The sequence below is a fragment of the Brachycentrus maculatus genome, unplaced genomic scaffold (genome assembly GCF_059751285.1).
Source record: "Brachycentrus maculatus isolate JH-2025_06_01 unplaced genomic scaffold, ASM5975128v1 h1tg000042l, whole genome shotgun sequence".
NCBI lineage: Eukaryota > Metazoa > Arthropoda > Insecta > Trichoptera > Brachycentridae > Brachycentrus > Brachycentrus maculatus.
Genome location: NW_028280796.1, coordinates 700021 through 723750, shown reverse-complemented (window position 1 = coordinate 723750; position 23730 = coordinate 700021). Strand labels below are relative to the sequence as shown.

At 33.5% G+C, this 23730-nt stretch overlaps 3 protein-coding genes across 4 annotated transcripts in view; 2 read left to right on the top strand and 1 right to left on the bottom strand.

Annotated features, from left to right (window-relative positions):
- Positions 1-486: 486 nt before the first annotated feature.
- Rpn10 (regulatory particle non-ATPase 10) lies at positions 487-1891 on the top strand. The gene has a single exon (XM_088277373.1). It carries the CDS (start codon positions 707-709, stop codon positions 1790-1792), a length of 1086 nt encoding a protein of 361 aa, XP_088133499.1. The 5' UTR covers positions 487-706; the 3' UTR covers positions 1793-1891.
- An 825-nt stretch (positions 1892-2716) lies between these two features.
- Positions 2717-16368, bottom strand: RNaseZ (ribonuclease Z). The gene is made up of 16 exons (XM_088277372.1): positions 15935-16368; positions 14839-15025; positions 13993-14117; positions 13583-13668; positions 13408-13508; positions 12689-12854; positions 12457-12604; positions 11331-11559; positions 10862-10998; positions 9716-9925; positions 9064-9206; positions 8739-8914; positions 5502-5688; positions 4549-4775; positions 4073-4162; positions 2717-2976 (listed from the first exon to the last, which is right to left on the bottom strand). Exons 1-16 carry the CDS (start codon positions 16210-16212, stop codon positions 2770-2772), a joined length of 2697 nt encoding a protein of 898 aa, XP_088133498.1. The 5' UTR covers positions 16213-16368; the 3' UTR covers positions 2717-2769.
- A 2178-nt stretch (positions 16369-18546) lies between these two features.
- Positions 18547-23730, top strand: part of LOC148312352 (poly(A)-specific ribonuclease PARN-like) — a 70965-nt gene continuing 65781 nt past the window's right edge. The window contains exons 1-5 of one of the 2 annotated variants that reach the window (XM_088277371.1): positions 18547-18884; positions 20536-20892; positions 21637-21805; positions 22433-22585; positions 23201-23333. In XM_088277371.1, the coding sequence (XP_088133497.1) occupies positions 18866-18884; positions 20536-20892; positions 21637-21805; positions 22433-22585; positions 23201-23333 (831 nt within the window). In that variant the 5' untranslated portion in view covers positions 18547-18865. The remainder of the gene's footprint in view (positions 18885-20535; positions 20893-21636; positions 21806-22432; positions 22586-23200; positions 23334-23730) is intronic. The other variant, XR_015839241.1, reaches the window with a different exon arrangement.

The window sequence follows — 23730 nt, the reverse complement described above, 5'->3', positions numbered from 1 at the left end:
CATTCTATTTTATCTACCTACGCTAGCGGAGAAGCGGAGTTATGATTAATTAGTTAGTTTGTTAGATATTTTACGTACCCCGGTCCACTTAAATTCTTTTTTCAGTTACTAATATCTCATTTACGAATGTCGTATTATAAATATTGAAATTAAAGCTAATTTTTAGAAAATAATTTAGGAAGAAAACCATCACATTTCAAAAAAATATACCTTTCCTTCCTACCTCAAAATTATTCAACTAATTTACTTACTTCAATATTTACTTTTTACTAAAAACTATTGGAAAATTTTAGATTCCTAACTAGAAATCAACTAATTATGTAACGCCATTTACATCGATTTCGTCCAAACTTACTTAGAAATTTCTTTTTGACTGTGTTCATGTTTGATTTTTAAATTGAAATATATTTTCCGACGAACTTTTTTTTTCATGTGATAGCAATAATTGGGAACACCAACATTCAGATATAATTCGTAAGTACCAACACACATAAACGAAATTATTGTAGACAATTTTTGAAGGCACTATCTTTTAATCATGCATTTTCTATGCTATCTGTGGAATTACTTGGCAATTTTTGATTCGTAAAGTTGTCTTTGCCCAATTTTCGACAACTGTCATTCGATCATAATTCCCGACTCTAGTTCTTTGTGCGTACGGGTTTATTTGTGCATTATTAACTTGGAGAAATAAATATATCTCAAAATGGTGCTGGAAAGTACTATGATATGCGTCGATAATAGTGATTACATGCGAAATGGAGATTTTTTGCCTACGAGACTTCAAGCCCAACAAGAAGCCGTAAATCTCGTTTGTCATTCTAAAACTCGGTCGAATCCCGAAAACAATGTAGGTTTGTTAACCTTAGCTAACGTCGAAGTTCTAGCTACGCTCACAAGCGATGTTGGCCGTATTCTCTCGAAGCTCCACCGCGTCCAGCCGAATGGGAATATCAACCTTGTGACCGGAATAAGAATTGCCCACTTGGCGCTGAAGCATCGTCAGGGGAAGAATCATAAAATGAGAATTATCGTCTTTGTCGGCTCTCCAGTAGAAACTGACGAGAAGGAATTAGTAAAGTTGGCGAAACGACTGAAGAAAGAAAAGGTGAATGTGGATATTGTTTCTTTCGGTGAAGATACTGACAATAACGCTTCTCTCACCATTTTTATCAATACTTTGAATGGTAAAGACGGCAGTACTGGGGGCAGCCATTTAGTTGCGGTGCCAGCAGGCGCATGCGTTGTACTTTCCGAAGCTCTCATTTCTAGTCCTATAGTCGGCGGAGAAGGTGCGGGACCTTCGGGATCCGGCATGTCTCAGTTCGAGTTCGGGGTCGACCCCAATGAAGATCCGGAGCTGGCTCTCGCTCTGCGCGTGTCCATGGAAGAGCAGCGCCAGCGCCAGGAAGAAGAATCTCGCCGGCAGCAGACTACGGACCAAGATGAAGGGAAATCCTCGTCCAACCAGGAGAGCGGTATGATGGGGCGTGCGCTCGCCATGTCGCTGGAAAGAGAGGCTATGGATCTATCGGAGGAAGAGCAAATCGCGCTGGCGATGCAGATGAGCATGCAGCAGGAGACCGGGGCTGATGAGACTATGGACGTGTCCGAGGAGTACGCAGAAGTCATCAACGATCCGGCCTTTCTGCAGAGTATCCTGGAGAACTTGCCCGGAGTGGATCCGCAGAGTGAAGCCATCCGCCACGCAGTCACCACGTTGAAGAACACGCCTAAAGATTCTCCTAAAGATGAGAAAGACAAGGATAAGGACAAGGAGCCAACTTCTTAAGAACAATTAATAAAATACTGCGTGAAATGAAAACAAATACCCTATATCTTATTATTGTACTCTAATAGTGATTAAATACTATTCCTTTTATAAATGGAAGCTGAGTTTTCAATATGTAAACATTGTATCATTCGCTGTTTTAATACGAATAAATATTTTTTTGTATGTTTAGAACAAACTTTTTAATCTACACTTACAGAAAAATAAAGAATTTTTGTTTTCATGCCACAATGTGATTTTGGTAAACTTACAGAATATAAAAAAAAAACAATAAAACGATACGGTTTATTGATATGTGTGCAGTGTACCTTTTAACTTCAAACAATAAAGAAGTAATGCTGATACAATTTTTTTTCTGAATTGGTGCTGCCAAGCGCTGTAGCTTAAGTGAGTTTAATTTTATCATCAAAACTGGATGAATTTGACAGGGCAGTGGTGTACTTGAGCAGATGCTGGACTTTGAAAGTAGCATCATAGGTTTGATTCCCGCCAATTGCAAAATAAATTAAAAATATGTTTTTTTCAATTGGCCTATTCTGCCTGCAGACGAGCCCCTAAAAGTAGAGGGTTTACAGGTTATTCATTCAATAAAAATGGTAAAGGATACTATTTTATGATATGGATTTTGATCCTAATGTGATATTTCTTCTTCATTGCCTGATCAACCTAGATTTATTCTTCTCATCTGTGAGATTTCAAACCAAGTTCTGCCAAAAAAAGCTGAAGAAGCTAAACGGCATGGATTCAGTTCCAACTAAACCACTTGTAATTTACTTAAGAATATTATGGTTTTGACTGAATGAGAGTATGATACAGGGGATAGCGACCAGCTTTATCTCTCCATCGATTTGTTTTACAAGTTGAAATTTTAATTGATAAATTAAAGTTATTATATATCATGGAAATAATACACGCAGTATTTTTTTATTAAATGAGTTTTATATATAAATAAAAATTAGTATAAAAAAGAAATATGATTATCTATGGTCATCAGTGTTGAATTCCATACAATCAACTTTGGTGAAACATAAATTCATTTCTTCAACGGCTTGAGTCGGTGGGTCGTTTTCATTTAAAGAAGGTTTCTGTTTTCTAGAAGTGGCATCTGATGTTAAAGATCGCGCGTGAATTGACATTGTATTGGGACTCTGAGCTCTTTCTCTTTTCATGGCTCTCTTGACAGCCTGAAACATTAAAAAAAATCACGTCAGGAAAAGAAACTATACATATATATTTATGTTAAAAAAATAATATATTTTGCTTTTGGCATTCTTCTTGATTATTAAGTTCAGCGAAAACAATTTCAACTTGAGCGACAAGAAATTGGAAAATCGTCCGAAAAAGTTTGAGGACACCGAATTGCAAACTCTTTTGGACGAGGACACCCAATTGCAAGAAATGCTCGCCATGCAACTGGGTGTTTCTCGCCCGGACATCTACTAGTGTCTGCATGCCGTGGGAAAGATTCTGAAGATTGGGAAATGGGTGCCTCGTGAATTGGACGAAAGGCAGCAGGAACAAATTCCCAACGCCTGCGAGATGCTTCTCGCATCGAATTGTTTCTGGCAGCGAAAAATGGATATTTTTCAAGAATCTTAAGCGCATGAAATCGTGGGTTGATCCCAGTGAACCAGCAACATCGTTCGCCAGATTCGATCACTTCGAAAAAAAAAAACAATGCTGTGTGTTTGGAAGGGTATCATCTACTACGAGCTAATGAAACCGGGAGAAACCGTCAATGGTCAACGTTACTATGAACAATTGGTCAAACTTAACTGAGTTCTGCACGACAAAAGGCCCGATTACCGGCAAAAGCATGAGCGGCTAATTTTTTCCCATGACCGCACCATCGCACACATCAACTTTCGTTCGCAACTACTTTGATGCACTCAACTGGCTGGTTAAAATGACATGACGAGGTTTGTCCCAAAATCTTTTATTGGCAGGGTTTCCATAACTTACCAAAAAGACGGAAAAAATGTGTAGGTAGTGAAGGTCAATACTTTACATAAACCACTTTCACAACATTTTTGGGCGTGTCCAAATCCTTGTTCACAAATCTGGGTTTCTCGACTTATCTACTTACTCGAGTTATTTTTACATTTTGACATCTCAACAATCAGGAAGAAGAATATGAAAGTCTGGGTATTTACAAGGGATATGACCTGTCATAAGCTGTTTTTTCATGAGGTATTTTTGTATTTTTTTAGTCGAAAAATGGCAATTCTGAGGTCACAGACTTGGTATGTAAAATAAATATGAAATTAACTGAATATTTACCCTGTATTCCAATAGCTCACAATGTTCAGCAAACATCAGTTTAAGTGGAGCATATAAATGGGGCAGGATATCGAGATCATCTAAAGATAACTGAAATAAAAGAAAAATTTCTATCAAAATAATGGCATCTCCTTTTGACCCTCACCCACGTCTAATGGCACTACGGCACGGCATCATATTAAAGCGGTGTAAACTTGATCAATAATCTCACTAAGGCAAAGTGATCAGTGCGCTTCAGGTCAAGGTTAAGTGAATAAATATAAGAAAGAAAAATTACTTTCTTTCCACTCTACGAATTGAACCTGGAATATATCATGCATGACAGCTAAAGATGACAACCATTATATTATTGAGGTGGTTAACGGCAATCGTAGTTCTAGATTACATGTTAATCAGAAAATTTATTTTCTCACAAATTATGTTGTTTTTTAGTACGCAATCTAAAAGTGGAATGATCAGATGCAAAGAAAATTTACCTGCATGTTATCGAATGCAATCCCAACATTGCTGAAGTCATCCGAGTCAGATAACCTAGGAAGTCGCGAATAGCGCTGACTGAAGTGTGTGAGTAATGTAAAAGCAGCTTTCATATCTTTCCCGACAGCTACAGCTTGTCCCAGTGTGGAGTGCATCTTACGCCTTGCTTCACTAGCTAGGTCATCTTCCATTGTCGCTTCGTGAATCAAAAGATTCGAGTTTTCACCTAAATTGAAAACCTTTTAAAATACTACATATTTTATTTTAACACTAAATGAATGTTCAAGCCAACACAGTGTTTGTAACATATTTCAGTCTTTGATAGAGTCTAAACAAGGAAGTTAAATATAAAAAATAAAATGGTAATATTGCAATACAAACATTCTGAGTAACAACTGTTTTTACAGAATTGTAAATCTTTTTAATATATTTATTATTTTTCTTATTTATTATTTTGAGGTTTAGATAATCTAGATTAAAGTAATGACAATATGTAATACATATATGGTAAAAGTAAATAAATAATATGTAAATGTCCGGGAAGGATAAACACCAAGTTAAGAACTGAACAACACTAAATCAAATCCTCATTTTATGATTACTAAAAACCGAAATGCTTGCAAAATAAAATATATGGTGATAACAAAAAATAGAGGGTAGATTTATATTATCCACTGACACTTCGTGATGGAATTGCATTTTTAATTTATTATTAGATTAAAACCAATATTTTTAGCTTTTCCACTTTTTTATTTGACCAGCGACCGGGTTTCGTCGTTACCGACATCATCAGACTGGTGATGATGTCGGTAACGACGAAACCCGGTCGCTGGTCAAATAAAAAAGTGGAAAAGCTAAAAATATTGGTTTTAATCTAATAATAAATTAAATAGAGGATACTCAGATTAAATATTTACTGTCCTTTAAGTAACATAAATCTCTAAATACTTACCAATATTGACTAATTCTTTGCAAGGCATAGTATCACCAGAGTAGGTTATCTTCTTGGATTGTTTGGTGACAACACTGACGCCAAAGGAGTTGGGGCAATGCTTCACTGGGCAAGTTTCTATGCTTTTCAATCCGAGTTGGTCGAGTACATTACTTGGGAGTTCAGTGAAATCAGTATCACTTTTATTCTGTGGAATTAATACACAAATATAAATGTTAATAATTCACCTCAATAGTGCAGTGCCTAGTACATTCTGCATGTATAAAATCCTGGGTGTGATGTCTGATAGGATCAACATGAGGAATATTGTATTTTTATTATAATTCATATCGTTATAATCCTCTATGCCCAGAAACAAATATATACAGTAGAATCGCGATATAAGTAATCGCGATATATCGAAAAATGACGTATATCGAAAAAAAAAACCTAATTTATTCCCTAAAACTAATTTTTCATACAAAAATGCATTTATATAACGAAATCCCGTTATTATGTATAACAAAATCACTTTTGTCCCGTACGAAAAAGTGCCAATACATTTAAGTAAATTTATAACAAATAAAAAATGTTATGATAAAAATATTTCAAAGCCGCGGCAGAAATAAAAAATGTTAAGATAAAATTATTCAAGCCGCGCCGCCGCAGCACCATATGCGGATGGTTTTATGGCGATTTTTAAAAGTAATTCAATACAATATCCCATCAGCTTGAGTAATTAGTAATTAGAGTCAATGAGTCAGTGAAATGATTTACTTTAGCAATAATAATTCTTTAGTTGTATCGCCTACTTTCAAAATCCGCTAGATCCAGTTTTATAAGATTTTAAAATAAATACTCTATCGGAATGCCAGTTGTGGTTTTTATTGTTCAAAATGTTTAAATACTTGAAAACCCCGCTAAAAAATACTTAAAAACAGCGTTGTATTTCAAATTCCGATATATTCATGAAACTTGCCTTCTGACCCATATCGGTCAATCAGAGAGCGGAGATAGGTCAAAAGTTAAGATGACGTCATTATCGATTTGTGTCTCGTGTTTTTTTTTGAGTACTGAAAAACTTTCCCAAAAAATGGGAAAATTCTCTATTTTAAAATATTTTATACAAAGATAGACAAATCTTTGAAACATAAATGTTATCCGGAGAATTTGGATTTTTTTTGTAAAATCGACTTATATGGATCTGGCGGATTTTGAAAGTAGGCGACGTAGTTATAATCTCTCTTCTTATTTCAATGAAATTATTTCTGTAGGCCATAAAAATTCTCAAGTATATTCTCTCCCATAATCAGTCCACCTGCTTATCTCAATGGTAGACAATAATAATTCTCAAATTACAATCCATCTTTTTATCTCAATGAAATGATTCTGTTGACAATAATAATCCTCAAATTGCATCTTTTATCTACATCGTAAGGGCATTTGTCCACTACACGGAATAATTTTACCGTCCGTCCGACACGTCAGTTTGCGTTTTAAAACGACGATTTTACGATCGAATTTACGCGCAACGTGTTCACGCACCGATCAAGAGCTCCGATCCGAAGAAAGATGGACAAAAGCACAAGCCAATCCAAGCCAATCGTCATTTTAAAACGCTAACTGACGTGCCGGACAGTAAAATTACACAGAATTTCGGGTAGTGGACAAGCGCCCTAAGTGGGGCGTAGTGTCGGGTAAGACAATCTGCACACTATTGGACTAGCGGAGTAACGTGTTACGACGTACGACATGCACGCATTCTTACAAAGCACGCCACACGCGCAAACACAGAAACGTTTGTGTATTTTTACGATTTTATGTTAGGATTTGATTCCCGATTTTTTTACAAATTATTTATTTCCGTCGCTGCAAATGAATGACATTATGAATAACATTTACCAGACCCAACATTACAAAATTGTTTTATTCAAACTTTAAATATGGCCAATAAAAGCAACTAGGAATATTAAATATGACGGACAATTTGGACAAATACGAATTTGTCCGTTTTATACGGATTTTGAAGGAATAAAGAGATCAAACGGAATTTGAAGGATTATAATGGAATTTTAACGGATTTTAGGAAATTTTTAGCGACGGCGAAAAAAAATTCATCGCGTAAATTTTGGAAAAAAAAAATTTTTCGCCGTCTCGTAATTTCGCAATTTCGTAATTTTGCAATCTCAATATCGAAAACTACTCTTTGACGTCTGACAACACTGGCCGTCAGTAGCGCGCAAGCCGTTCTCGTTCTCGGCTTTGGCGGCTACTTGTGATATTCTTATTATTATATTTCATGTTATTATTCTCATTTTCAGATACATATTTACCAGACCCAACATAACAAAATTGTTATATTTCAACTTTAAATATGGCCAGTAAAAGCAACTATGAATATTTACGTTTTTCCTGTTTTAAAATCACATTCTCATATTGTGTACAAAATACATACGAGTATCATCGATTCCCGCGGCACTTTTATCACCGTAAGGTTAATAAGAAAACTAGTGAAAATATGTAGATATTCAGTTCCCTATGGCCCCCTTCCTCCTTTGTTTGCAGAACTTGCGATCTTTTTGAAAAGCCGCGCAACATTTTTTACAACGGCGCGCAACATATACATACTAAGTATAATTTAAAAAAATTCGTTATATGTGGGAATTCGTTATTACGAATTAATATTTTTTGGTCCATTGGATTTCGTTATATCGCGATTCTACTGTAGTATGAGTGATACTATGCATAATGCAAACATTATATAAGTGCATTGGTATACACTTCTGTGTTTATTTAGTGTATCATGATTGAATCTGATAAGGGTTGTTATAGTTTAGAAATACTGTAAAAATGTGTAAATATATACATAACTATATATGTACGTATGGATAGTTGCAAATGGGTTCCTTGTTTGGAATCTGCTTAACCCGACTGGATGATCTAGCAATTGTATAATTAAAAGATAAATATAATACATATTGTATTAATTATTTCTGGTGCCTTGTGCACTATTGGATGCAGTGAGGAGAAAAATGAGGAGATGAGCAATGAGCAAACCAAAGCAATGATGAGATCATACTTAATCAGCTGTAACATATGAGAAGTAAGTTTTGCATCAGATTGTAGTCCCGTAGTTAGCATCGCGAGTCAGAGGTTCTAAGTTCTATCCCCACTGTATCACAATAATATTAAATTGAAACATTTGTGTATGGCGAACAAATTTATTTTAACAAAATAATTGCTAAAAATTTGACATACCAAATGAGAATTGGGGATAAGTTCTATTTCATGGATAATTCTTTCAAAGCGGCGATCGTACAACCAGAGCCAGCTCATGATTTGTTTTGGAGCCAATAAATAAAGACATTTATTAGAGTTTGATATTCCAAGGCATTCTAATGCTTTCCTTCTTCCTTGAAGAACACCAATTAACCCTGCGAAAAAAAACACGTATGTATTAATATATTTCGGCAAATCATATTAACATATCTTGGCAAATATTTGTCAGAAAAAAACTATAAGGTATTTATTTTTTATAAACAAGAGATCCTAAATTCTATGTATTATTAAATATTTTAAAAACCTATGTGATGGTCAGCATGTAGATGTGATAAGTATATTCCTTTTAAATTGGCTAAAATATTTGAAATTCTTTCTTTTCCATAGAATCTCACCATCTGACCGTATGTTCCCTCTCCGCAATCCAACAGCATACAAGAATTTTCACTGAAAAAAGACATATTCAATTTGTCACCATTACATAAGAAATTGGTTACATAAATTAGGTGAAAATTCAGAAAGAATTTGATAGTTCTTTTTATTAATATTTTAATGTTATTTTGGTTTCAGCTTTTTGAATTTAATGAAAAAATGTTGGAACTTATTTTCTATATTCTATTAATTATAAAAAAAACTCCATTTCAGTACAGATAAATAAAATATAATTTAAATATTAAAGCTCTATTTACTTATGGCTACATCTTTTTTTATATCAAACTATATTTATAGAATTAGTATCTATGTAAAGCTGAAAGTCTGTTCTGCATTATTTTCATAAAAAACATTTGTTTACATTAAATAAAAAATTAAGTTAATATGTAATTGGATATAATAAAGGTTTTTTTACTTATAATTTTGGGCTCTTACTTTTAAAATAAATCTTGGACTGACATTTTAAAATCATAATGTTCAACATTTTGTGTGAATGAACTAAAAAAAATCATAAAGACTCTTACTCTGTATGAAGCATAATGCCACTTGTATTTCTGGTTTTATTAGGAATGCAAGAGCCTGTTCCGAAAAATACAACTTTTGGATATTCCTGTCTTGGCTTTAGATTTAAATTGTTGACTTTTGAATGCAACTCTTGTAAACTCTCCGGAAAACCCTCGAAATTCATAGCTTCCGAGATGTACTCGACAACATTAAGTTTTAGGACAGCAGATCTAAAATAGAAAAAAAATTATATTTTATAATATACCGATGTAAGTTGCTATAGGTTACTTACCAAAGGTAAAGGAATAATTTAACACATTTTATGCGAGTTTTACAGTCATCAGCCCGCCAATCGCTGTTTGCGGGAGACTGTAATCATAATTACCAAAAATTTTACCGCTGTAGCGGGAGACTCTGTTTCGCTTATTATATTGCAATATTACAGTTTATGGTGACATCTGTTAAATTTTCATTAAAGCTTTATATATTTATTTTTAATATGTATTATATAAAAATACTTATTTTTATCATGTATTATTAGTATATAATTACTTTTAGTTTGTGTTTAAAAAATTATTAATTGCATGTGAGAAATTAATTCATTAAACATCATAATATTACAGGTGAATGTTATTTCTTCTTCTTTTTATCAGAAAGATTTCAAATGTTTTAATGAGTTATACGCTGTCGCGATCAGAATATGCCTGTGTCACTCATTAACTTACGCTCGATCGGCCCTGCATGAGATGTGTTAACAATCTTATAAAAGTTATACAGTAATCTAATACCCCGTATTTATTCTGTAAATGTGTAAAATGATATAAAAATAAACAAAATAATAGATGAGTAATAAGTAAAAAGTACCTCTATGGTATAAAAAATAGTCGACTACATACGTACTTAAATTTTAAAACTTCATTAATTTATAAGCTTACATATTTATTGAAGTCTCTTTTACAAGAACAGATTTTCGATAGATCAGTATCCATAAGTAAGACTTTTCTGCGTTCTTGCTACTGCTAATAAAATGCTTATCACTGTTTCATAGATTCAAAAAACTATTGCTATAATGCGGCTACTATAATACCACAAAGAGTGATACATTTATAAAGGTCTATGTAAAAAATAAAACTGTCGATTAGAAAGGAAATGAATGAGAAACTTACTCGTCCAATAATTTCTTTGGTCTCAGATGAAAAGATGTGAATGTTTTTGCGGAAATATAATTGGGTGAAGAATTAGTTTTTTGTTCCAATTGTATATTCTCAAAATTAATTTTATTTTTAATTTGCTCCACCAGTTCCTAAAAATGTACATAATTTGTTAATTTTTTTTTAAATATATAAAAATAAAATTATATATTATTGGAATACATAAATAAATATATTATCAAATACATTTGATTTTTGCTATCTGCTGTAAAAAAAAAGATTTTGTGACATGTTTTTTTTGTCAGAAAGTCTTCAATAACATAACATCTAGGATTTTTTTCCAAAGTAAACCATTGCAAAACAAATAATGATAAGGAGAGTGTTATATTACCATACCACAAAGTGATCAATGCTTTTAATATACAAAATATAAATCATAGTATTCCACACAAAATAATATAATAAATAACAGGAAATAATTTACCGGATTCATATTTTGTAATTTTTCCAGGATCTCAGTCTTTGTTTTAGGGTTGAATGATTTTGGTTCTATAACTATACTATGGTCTTGTAGAAGCGGGAAAATGTTTTCATTCAAAAGATTGAGTTTCCTTTGTACCCTGTGAACTGCCTCAGATCCCGAGCAAACACTTCCATCATTTACAAATAGGTGGGTGGTTTCTGGTGAAAATGAGCTCAGGAATGATTGATACCTGTAAACAGATTATAATTATGAGGTATAATTAAAATGTAACATTATTTTAAAATCAATATAAATATTTTATTATAACTTAATTATGATGTCTACTGGTTTCGAAGCTAACCGCTTATAATTATCAAGACTAATTAATATTAATCAGTCTTGATAAAGAAGCGGTTAGCTTTGGAACCGGTAGACATTATAATTAAGTTAAAATAAAAATTTCATAGTGATTTTAAAACAAAATTACATTTTAATTATAAAATGGAAAATCACAAAGTTAGTGCTTCAAATATAAATTATAAATTATGAGGTGAATCAGAAATATGTATGTACATACTATATACTTTCTCTAATGTGTAAAGGCAACTAGCCATAACTCAAGTTGCGGCTGTTTGGTTTAACACGGCTCAAAGCATTCTTATAACTGGCCTCTATCATATACAATCACAGATTTTACTCTTATCTCTTTCCTTTACCGAGATATTCATTATCCAAATAGGCGCAAAATTGTATTAATTATATGTTTTGGCAAAAAGCATCATTTTAAGTTAACTATAAACTCGTTTATCTCAAAATTACTGTTTTTAATTTGATGATATTTGCTTTTGCACATTGGTTCTTGAATGTGTGGTATTAGAATTATTCACCAAAACTGAAAAATGAATTATTGATGCTCAAATTACGGTAGCATGATGAGATGCTACATTTCAAAATAATATGTTAAAAACCATCTCTAAATAATTTAAAATCAATGTCGAAATTTCAACAACATTGAAAACAGTTACATATTTTTACAAAACGGTGCATAGTTTTTATTGAATATCTCAGAAACTCATTTACTGGGGCTTTCTAATTTAGCAACAAATACCCTCATGTTTTTTCAAATATGTGTCATACAAGAAAATACCTGTCATTTTTCACAATGCAATCCGGTGTGAAATGCACAATAATGGACGGTTTGTCAACTAGAAGAGTATCTGGACCATTTTGGTGAATTTTAAATTCTTCCGCCTGCAAAAGTGGATCTAAAAAGTTTTCATCCGGGACATCCACAACTAAAAAAAAATACAAGTATATCAATACATTAATAAATACTTTACAATATAAAATGATAAAAAATAAAAATAAAAATACTTTACCTATAAATACAGCGCCCGGATCATCTGGAGTTTTAACATCGACCGAATATACAATTTTTCCATCGGGAAGGGTGACATTATGTCCGTTTTTGAGTAATCCAAGTAAAGGACCGGGTTTGATCCCCTTGTTAACACATTTTTGGAGATCCAGCATTCCAGGACAAGACTAGAAATAAAGAAAAAAAAAATATTTATTGAAGAGTGAAATTTAAGACATACGAGTTTTAATTTCATGCTTTAGTTGTTTCCTTTTATTTTACCCCTATCCGCACACAAAAGATGCATAAGGCACCGCATCAGGTTGATGCGGTATCAACTTGATCATTAACTCCAGACTTGAGGGAGGAGTGGTATATATTTGAAGGGATACATAAGACGTAGGTGAAGGACACTGCTGCTACTGGGGAAAGGAAATGGAGGAGGAAAAGTGGGTAGAAACAGGAGAAACGTAGCATTATCTGGGGCTCGGGGTTATGCACCTGTACTCGTACTAGCTTGAGTCACTTAGATAGTGCTAATGTGTACGAGTTTCTTAGCTATGAATTTACCACTTTTTCAAGAAAAAGAAAGCTTTCTTTCCATGAATGACGTAGTAATGAAGCAAAAATGGTGATTATGATTGATATATTATTATGTATACATAATTTAAATTACATTACAATAGTGTTAATAGACAAGGAAACACCAAAACAGTAACTGGTGAAAATTACAAAACATACTTTCAACCGGCAAATATAAGACATTGAAGTCAATTGTTCATTTCTTGGTTCCATGAGTAAGCTATCGATACTAGTTGTTTGTACTCCGCGTCGACCAGAACCTAAAAAATAAAATAGATGGAATAAAAATTTTAATCTTCCCAAAACCAATTCATAGAGAATTACGATGACTTACTTTCGTGAGCATAATAATCTGTATTATCTGGTTCCACAAATTCATTTGACAAGTTTTCTGTATTCGAAGACACGCTATCAGGTTTCCTAAAATAAATACATTTATTAAATATTACATATTAGATTTAAAAAATGATCAATGTATTTAGTAAATACGAGGTTGTTTGATTTCAATCCATGAAAAAAAATACATATATTAATTTTGTATAACGTAATGTCTGTTAGTTGTAAATAGGTATGTTCATATTGTTCATGCTTCATACATTAATATTATTTGTTGATAATTTGAAGTTTATGACTTCCTCCCTACATATGAAAACAATCGTTTATGGTGAAGTTTAAAAGTAAGGTATGAGTTATGTAACACAACATTCTAGTCATTAAAATTGCAAATATTAACTACTTTCTCACCTTGTTAAAGGTACATATTTTACTGTCATAACATTATCATCATATTGGAGATTGGTGCATTCAGCCATTTCAATTTTCATATCTTTCAAAACTACAAATTTTCTAGTAGCTGTAAAAAGGTCATCCTAAAATGAAGAAAAAAAAGTATATAATGGGATAAAGTCAAAGGAATTATATTAAATAATTAAACAGAACATTGAAATTAATTTTTAGTTTAAGTATTAATTTTTTTAAGAAATATGTTATACGTATAGCTTTATATGAAAGATATAAATTGTAGGGGTGTTATAAAAAAAATTAATTGAAGAAAATAAATTTATTCAAATCATAACAACAACAAAAAATGCAGTATTGGTTGGCACATGCTTTTAGATATACTTATAAAAAAAATAGTTTACTCCTAAGTATTATTTTTTATTTCTTAGACGTAGCTAATTAGAGTGTCACACGATCCCATTTATTAAACAAATATGCGATTTGTTCGTTGAATTGGAACTAACTTTATTGCAATGCCAAACTAACTTTATCACACAGGAAGATTTTTTAAATTTTTTTAAATTTTTAAAAGAGAAATATTTGTGTTATTATTATTTACACAAATATTTCAATTTCATACTATTTCCGTGAGCCTAAGTGGCTCATTATTAGAAATAGGTATCAAATTGTGGTAGAGTGGGTTCGAACCGAGAAACTCTGACTTCAGAGTCCGCGACACTAACCACGGGACCACAACCCGATAGATAATTTAATACATTAATTGAAATGGTTCATTATGAGTTTTGAGAGTATATTATGGAGCTGGCAAACTGAAGGAAACTTGTTCGAGAATTATAATGTATATCAAACCAATCGCGGTGGTCCGTGCAGAGTTATTTTTGGAACACCGACATCTTGAAGAGTGAGGGAAACACCAGGAAGCCCTCCCATATTCCCCCAGTTTGCTGATGTGAAAAATATGTGCTCCAGACGAGCCAGTTTCATCTTGTGTTCATGAGCCAGTCTCTGTGTGCCTTCACCGCAGTTAAACAGATACCTGGTTCAAAAATCAACAGTTGAAATAATACTTAGAGTTCTGAGACGGACTCCCACAGAGGAGATATTCAACATATTACAAGTTATGACAGTCAAACAATTATATCGTAGTCATACAGGAGAAAGTGACCAAGTGCATTTTTTACAAAAACGTGATCATTGACTATTTGATATCTTACTAGCTTAATATTGCCCTGAAAAAATTCCCAAAGGATTTTAATCTCGGAAGTATAATATAGTGACTTGTTAAAAATGACTAATTGCATTGATGTTTATTTTGTTGCCAAGCAAAAGTGACTTAAATGGCCCTCCTGAACATTTTACGTTTTGTTAGTTGGTCACTTTCTCCTGTATGACTACGATATGCTAAAACAATCCTTTCATATGCATTTAGGAATTGCTCTCACATAACACACGAAAGCAATTCCTAGCAAAGTACACAAATCACAATTAACATACTGGATGGAAACTACAAGATCCATAAAACACAAACACAACAAACAAACCTAACACATACTTCTTTTGGACAAAAGAACTTTGATTATAATGCAATAAAGTACAATCTGCTTCCATTATCCATGAAGATATTAAATAATGAAACTAAGTATAAAAAAGGATTCATCATATAAAAGCGCTTGTTTTAAATAAAAGAAAGTCTATGGTGTTATCTGGGAAACAGGTTATACACCACAGACTGTTCTCAGCGGCTCAACATGTGATTTTTTGGCCGACTCTTACTTTGTTAGCAAATTAAATACCTTAAATGTGGTACTACTGAATTATTTTTTACAGCTATTTTCAAATTGAGTTAAATACACATTTAAATGCATTTAATTTCATTTCCAACTCCAGAAGATTATTTAAAACACAATGAAGATATTTGATCAACTTTATAAAAAAAAATAATAACCTTGATTGATCTGTAAACATAAACACAGATTTTGGGGATCCAGTTGCGCCAGATCCCAATACTTGCAATATAACAGTTCCAGGAGCATATTTGGAACCCCTTTCTTTTATAATATTGCGTTGTTTTTGTGCCTCTGCCACATGCTTATCTAGAGGTCTTGACATATCTGATAATACTCGTAAAATATGAGAGTTATCGAACTTGGAATATCCTCGTTGAATAAGGTGAGGAATACTTGTAAAACGTTTCATATATAAAATGTTTGACAAGTAATGCATTAAAAACACGAATTTCAATCATTAATTGTATGAAAAATCACTTGTTAAATATAAATAACAAAATGGAACAATTTATTCATTAAACCGATATAACCTAAAATAATTTGTAACTTGACATATGCATTGCCAAAGATTATTTCACCATCGTGCTTCAATATGTCATATCAATCCAAAGATGATTTCATTAAAACCATAGATTTTATTAAAAAAAATAGGTAAGTACCTCAATGTTCAGGGGTCACCAAAGGGTCGGTTGTGAGTAGTACAAATCGTCTGTGGTACATTGAATTTGAGTTAAAAAAAAAACTTATTAACAACAGGCTGATTATTTGGGATTACTATTTGGACATAGAGAAGGGGTTTGATCGATAATTTCGGAGGGAAATCATCCTGACGGCTACGTTCTGGAGAGATAATGGGGGGAAATCGCCATTGATCGTTCTCGCGGAGCGGCGCATACGAATTCCGGGAACTCGATTATCCGTGGAAAAGGAAGCCTCGTGTACCGTGTTACCCCGCTATGTACAATATATTAATATCGCGCTTGTTAAGTTCTAATCTGAATGAATTTAATCTTTGTTTATTTAAGCCCGGAGGAAGTATGCATCGAATTAAATACAATTACAATCAAGATAAAGGTAAAAGGGGGAAGGATAATTAAAACTTGAATGTTTCATGTACCTGGTTTAATCGATTAAGTAGACATATTATTAAAATGACTTACCCTAGATTACAACACTTAGAAAATAGCTTATACTAAACGAAAGGTCCTCAACACAGTCCAAAGTTCACTTTCCTAGCTCATGTCTTGTTCACAGATTCACTTAACGAAACACGGTAACGAAGATTGAGATTGATCCATAGTTATGAGCCATGAACGGCTCCGGGGTTGTGGAATCCCGTTGGGCGTGACGGCCACAGGTTGTAGGCTGGGCGGTCTTCGAGGGGCAGGAATCTGGTGTTCCTGGAGGGGCAGGAATCTAGTGTTCCTGGGTGGACGGCGGACGTCCTAGATGAGCAGTTCCTTCGCTGTTGGAAAGAATCTGGCGTTCCTCGATGTGAAGGATGAGGGATGAGGCATCTTCGCGGCTGGAAGATGGCCTTGTAGCGCTGGCTACATCGTGTCTTGGAGAAATGAACACTATTCACTTCACACGATTTCTCCTCGCGGCTGAGCACTTAGCTGATGAAGTGCCGAGTTTGGGCTCGGGTCGAGCGCGACGGCGTGCGCGTTCGACCTGCGCGGTCGGGGATTTTTCGTCGACTCGTGTTGCGGCGTCTTCAGCTCGCGTGCTACCCCTACTGTTGCTAGAGCAAGAGGGTCGTACTACCCCTCTCGCTTACTCCTTACCCTAGTTAACTTAAGAAGAATCTTATCGTAGCTTACTTACTATAAGCTTAAACCCATATCTGCTCCCTAGGTGGAGCATATGGTGTCCACAACTACTCGTTAATAGTAACCGAGTTATAGGCTTACAAATAATTAAAAGTTAACAAAACTAATTATATTATGACTTATTATTAACTAACTGATTCTTAATTAAACTGACTATAATAACTAGATTAACTTATAATTATTATATAAAATAATCTATAAATAGAGACCTCTTTCAGAGTAGTGGTTGACGCGTTTGTCAACCACTCGAAGTTCAGGTTCGATTCCTGGCAAGGTTGATTTTAATTTTATTTTGATACTTATTTATTTTTATTTATACATCCATATGTATTGCCAGTACATATGGGAGTACCTTATGGACACGTACAAGGAAAGATGGCGGAAGTTAGACAAGGTAGTGTGACGTTCTATCCTCTCTCTGCCTTCCACTTCCGAGAGGCGGCGAGAGGGTAGTTACAAAGGGCGGCTTAATATTTATGATCGTAGCTTTGGGTCCGTGGGTCAGCCCGTTTTTAACGACCCTAGACGCGGACGACGAAATGCATTATTGCTAACGGCCGAAATTCCCTAATTGCTGGTCTTACCCATCGTAAACATTGATGGTCTGTTATCATTGTTCCGAAGCAAAATTCTTTTACAATTCGAAATAGTAAAATATATTTTTCTAAAGAAAGGTTAAGCTTTGAAGAAACCCGCCGTCGTTTTATTATTATTTTTTTTTGTCTGATAACGAACAAATGATCTGCGCGCCTAGAAGTGAAAATTTTTAAAAGAAAGAAAAACGATTTTTAATGTAATATTTTAAACACCCAGATTATGCAATATATCAATCTCATCTGCTGTAATCTGCGTTAAGGTGTCGGTAGGTGCTTATGCCCCAAGATAAAATATAGGTGTATTTTTTTTGTTTCTTGTCTCTGGTTAGCTTCTTGAATTTTCACTTTGTGTTTTTGACATCTTCGTCGGTGGTACGGCCGGCATTCGTTCCAAATAAAAATATTTTGAATATGGCTTTGCTGGATTGATAATGATCAAAACAAAACAATCTAATATTCAGGCTACAATAGATTATTTTTTGCAAAATAATTGTCCCAAGTTCGTGTGTGTTGTGAAAAAGTATTTATCATCGCGTATTTGTTGGTTTATGCTGTTTTTTTCGAGTAATTGCTTAGCGTGGATTTCTACTCTCTCGATTTATCTTCTCAAATACATGGACAATAAGTTTTAAACCAAAATAATCTCGTTAACAATTGAAAAATGGACGTGACAAGATCTAGTAAGTTTAATAATTTATTTGAAAAATAGGCCTTTGAATATTGTAAACATAACCTACATACAATGTGTTATTCTTTCCTTTTTTACTTACATAATATCTATCCTCTCCTTATGTGGAGGGTATTGAGTCCACTAACTGCCTCCAAACTATTGTCGGCTGCCAGCTCCTTTGCATTCTCTCTAGTCAGCTCTCGTTCCTCACAAAGTCAGACCACCGCTCGCCCAGAATTCTTCGAAGACATCTATTCTCAGAGCTGGATATGTGGCTGCTCTGTGCCCTTGAGTTTGCTATGTTTTACAGCCGTTGAAGAGAATATGAATAATGCAGGCATTGAATAGGCAGTTTTTGGTCTTCACTGGGTACAAATCCATTCTCCATACAGCCTTCATACTGTTGAATGCGTCGCCTACAAATCTTAAATGCACTCCTTGTTCCTTAACTTCAAGTTGTTTTCAAGAGGAAAACAAGAATGTTCCAATGTAAGAACATACACTCCGAAGTACTTGAAACTCTTATTTATTATTGAATGTCCAATATTACCATTGTAAATTTCTAAATCTGATATGGCCATATGCTTGTTAAACCATTGCATTGTTTTTATTGCGTGTTTGAAAAGTCTTTAAATCTATTTTTGTGAATTTGTGCGTAGCAATAATAAAAACGAGGATGTTTTAATAAGTGACAAGCAGACGCTACCCTGGGGCAAATTGGTGCCATCAGAAATTCCATTCTCATGTAAAATTTCTGATAACGGCCATCTTAATCTCACCCAATGGCGGTGGGCCTTAAAAAGTAATAGTAAGAATGTCCGCCTCCGTAGTGTAATGGTCAGCATGCTCGCCTACCGTTCTGGAGGTCCCGGGTTCGATTCCCAGGGGGGTTTAATAAATATAAGTGATTTTTTCACTCTAATATTTATTCAATATTACACTGGACTGGTGCCTGGAGTGGAAGGCTGATCACCTTTCCTTTATGTGTAATCGATCGAGATAACACTGCGTTTATATGAAGCAGTGCCCTATGCACCATTGGGGTGCGGTAAGGGTTTTATTATATTATTAAGAATATTAATAATAAAAATACAATTTATCTTTATTTACATAAATAGTACATTTATTTTAAGAAGAATTATAAACAAATTAAAAGTATTTTTTTGCAGAGACCCACCAAGCCACCTTGTGTGTCTTTCGGTGGAGTTCATTTTACATACATTTTTTATTGTTTTTATCCATTTTAACCTAATCTAATATAACAAAAAAGAGGGAAAATTAAGAATATAAACTATTTTACAATTTTCATAGAATTCACTTTTGATAATTTAGCCTTTCCTTTATTTTGCCTTATAATGACAACAAGGATGTTTTTGATAAGTGACGTGAGCAGGTACTACATAGTGGCGAATTTGTGGTGCCACGAATTCCCTCGTGGAAATATTTTTACGCATCGGAATGTCTTTAGCAACAGTATCATAGCCATAAAGATATATGACGAAATGTGATTTTTGATACGACCGTCACTTTGTAGTAATATCTATCCATTTTTTATTTAAATTTTACATGATAAAAACCACTATTTTGTATTTTTTATCGAATAATTTATTTAAATGGACGTTTGATAAACAAATTTTAGTTACCTAAAAAAATTGTTTTAGATTTCCAGGATTTATTACCTGACATTGAGAGCTCCATCTCCAAGGCGGACTTCCTGTGCATTGATGGGGAATTTACGGGACTTCGAAGTGGGAAAGGAGTGAATGCATTTGATTCTCCTCCTGAATACTATCAGAATGTGTTATCTTCGTCCTCCGACTTTCTCCTTGTTCAGTTTGGTTTGTGCGCCTTCCGCTGGGATAAGGAATCTCTGTGCTATCGCCACAATGCATTCAACTTCTACTTGTTCCCGCGCCCCCAACACAGATTTGCTCCTGATAAAATATTCTCCTGCCAGAGTTCTTCAATGGAGTTTTTGGCTGCTCAAAAATTTGATTTTAACAAACTGTTCTATGAAGGTAATTTTGGTATATTTTTTTAATGTTGTTTTTGAAGATACTAGAAAATAAATGTTTGGTGCAATGTAATCTCCGTTAACAAAATGTAATACAATTTTGAATGGATCTTTGTCAGACGGGAGGAATATTTAATTTAACATACTCAATCTATTAACAGCCGATATAATTAATATTTTCATTCATTATTTTTTTGGAAAATTCGCCTTCGAAAAAACGTTATTTTCGTATGTTGGCAATGAATGACGTCACAGAAACGATGGAGTTATTTTAATGTTGGTGTCATTGCTAAATTATTGGCGGCTCTATTTGTTGATGTCTATGGACTACCCTCCCACCCCCGCCTCCCCTCATATTTGTATAACACAAATGGTAGTGTAGTGGTAAACAAACAATCCACACTACTACTATTACAGCTCTATAAACTATGACGTCATAAAATGTTCGATGACGGAAATTTGATGACTTATGCTAACGCACGTTTTTCGTTTTATTAAAATATCTTTATTAAATTATTTTTATTAAAATATATAAAGTTTAAACTTTAATATCTCCCTTAGTTCCCTACAGATTTCAATGAGAATGTTTTCGATAGTCTTGTGATTTTTCATATTAATTTACTAGCCCATAATCCAACATCGTGACTAAAGCTAATTGTGTATAATATTGGTCTTTAATTGATTTCAATACTCTAAAAAAGTCAAGAATTATATTTGACAAGTTTGAAATGTATAAATTATTTTCAAGGTATATCTTACCTTTCTACCACTGAAGAAATGAAGTTGAGGGATGATCTAGAAGAAAAAAATGCTTATGATAGGGCAATGCTCACCGCTAAGAGCAGTGAAATAAAAAATTCCAAGGAACCTACTATTGTCATACCTCCCGAACATTCATTACAAATAGAAGATATCTGGTAACTATACTATGCATTGCTTGTAAATTTATGATGTAAAATGTTGAATGTAATCATAAAACAGTTTATTAAAATGTATATTTATATTTTATGTGGGTCAGGCTGAGATGAGCATTACTGACAAGGTAAAAAAAAGGTTTAATATGATGGTTTGAGAATGTTGATTGGGTGAATGATAAACAAATGGCGAAATATATTTACAATGTGATTGTGGCCAGGAAAAGAAGCCCAGATTCTGAAAAAAATTGTATGATCCAGAATGCCAGATCCTTAAAAGTGGACGGGTCAGAAGTGGAAATAATTGGCGTGCATGCTTGTGGAAAAAATGAAATATGTCTCTAAAGTCTGGAAATGTAATTCTTCTTTTTACCCTTGCGGCAAAGTGGCATTATGTTTATTTGTGCATTTATTTGCATTTTGTCCATTGCACATGTTTCTGTATTTACATTCATCTTGTCCACACTGGCCACCAAGAATGAAGAATGCAACTGGTTACCTCACATTGTTATCTGTTCATATTATGTATTGAATAGCATCTTATTCTTGTCTTGTCATATCCTTGTTTCAAAGTTATAAATTTTTAATATGTCAAATCAGAATAACTTAATTGTTTTTACTTTTTTACAGCGCACAAGTAAGTGATTTAATTGTTAAAGATGATGATAGCAGCGTAGAATTAGATAATCTTAATGCTTTTGTGAGGAAACTTGTCTATCAGGAAATAGAAACAAGATTTCCCAATAAAGTATTCATGGAAACTGTAACCAAAAATCACAAAAGGTAAATATTATTTTGTTAACTTTTCAAGGACAATCAAACGCAAAAATTGATTGTTTTTTTAAAAATTATTGTAAAATACTCACCGCTTCCCCGCAGTGGCAGGCAAAGATAATAGAACGCCACACCAACCTGTCTTTGCAAACAATTTTCACCCTTACCACATTCATGCAACTCCTCATACATACCTGCTAATTATTACGACTCCTAATCTGATAACTTTCAAGTATTTGAAAGATTTGATCATGCTTAGTTGTCCTCGGTCTTCCTCTGTTTTTATTACAATATTATCAATCACATTCGCTCTGTATTTTTTTTACTATTCTTTATTCACTCATTCGATTCACATAAATATTTTAAATTGAAAACAAAATACTAGATGGAAAACCTTTGTATATAAAACCTATGATAAATTTTAAAATAATGTGTTATAATGATAACTGGAAAGTATTATTCTTTGTACATATAAACCTTGCAATAATGCATTTTCGCATTATCAGAAAAAAAAAACCTGCCCCCCTTTTCAAATAAAATTTTCATTTAAATTGATTAGTCGAAGGGTAATTAATACAAATAAGATTTTTCATCAAAGGGAATAAGGCTTTATTTTATTTTAAGGATCCTCTCTATTTCCAAGGCCATAACTGAAGAAGATATGAAGATCAAAGTAGAGGAAAAGATCCGCAAAGAATGGGAAGAATTGGAAGCTGCAGTTGGTTTTTCTCAAGTTATTAGAAAAATTAGCAAATCTGTAAGTTTTTTGTGCCGGTTGTTATCTATTAAAAATAGTTTGATTGTGTTATGTATTCAAAAATAAGTTTGGAAATATGGATGGATGCACATTACTATATTTGGTACATATCGACATTTAAAAACTTTTAACCTCTCCGTGGGTACCATCCCAACCGTGGGGTCATAAAAAATCAGGTCAAATAGCGTATGACCCCACGTTTGGGGCGTAGTGATTATTCCTAAAATATTTCCAGATTATGTCGGGATTTGAACTACTAACGCCATCTATTGATGACACAACACCATTAAATCATTTATCGGCTAGTTACACGTTTTACCGACTGAACAAAAGATGGTTTAAAATATCTTGCTACTTGAGAGGTTAAAATCAGATCTTTAGGAGAGGAAAGCATTCT

Coding starts and splice junctions, on each gene's coding strand:
- RNaseZ (XM_088277372.1), bottom strand. CDS start 16,212: ATGCATTACTTGTCAAACATTTTATATATGAAACGTTTTACAAGTATT. Junction 14,118..14,838: donor TGCACGGACCACCGCGATTG/GTTTGATATACA, acceptor TCTTCATTTTAG/GATGACCTTTTTACAGCTAC. Junction 8,915..9,063: donor ACATGCTGACCATCACATAG/GTTTTTAAAATA, acceptor TTTTTTTCGCAG/GGTTAATTGGTGTTCTTCAA.
- Rpn10 (XM_088277373.1), top strand. CDS start 707: ATGGTGCTGGAAAGTACTATGATATGCGTCGATAATAGTGATTACATG.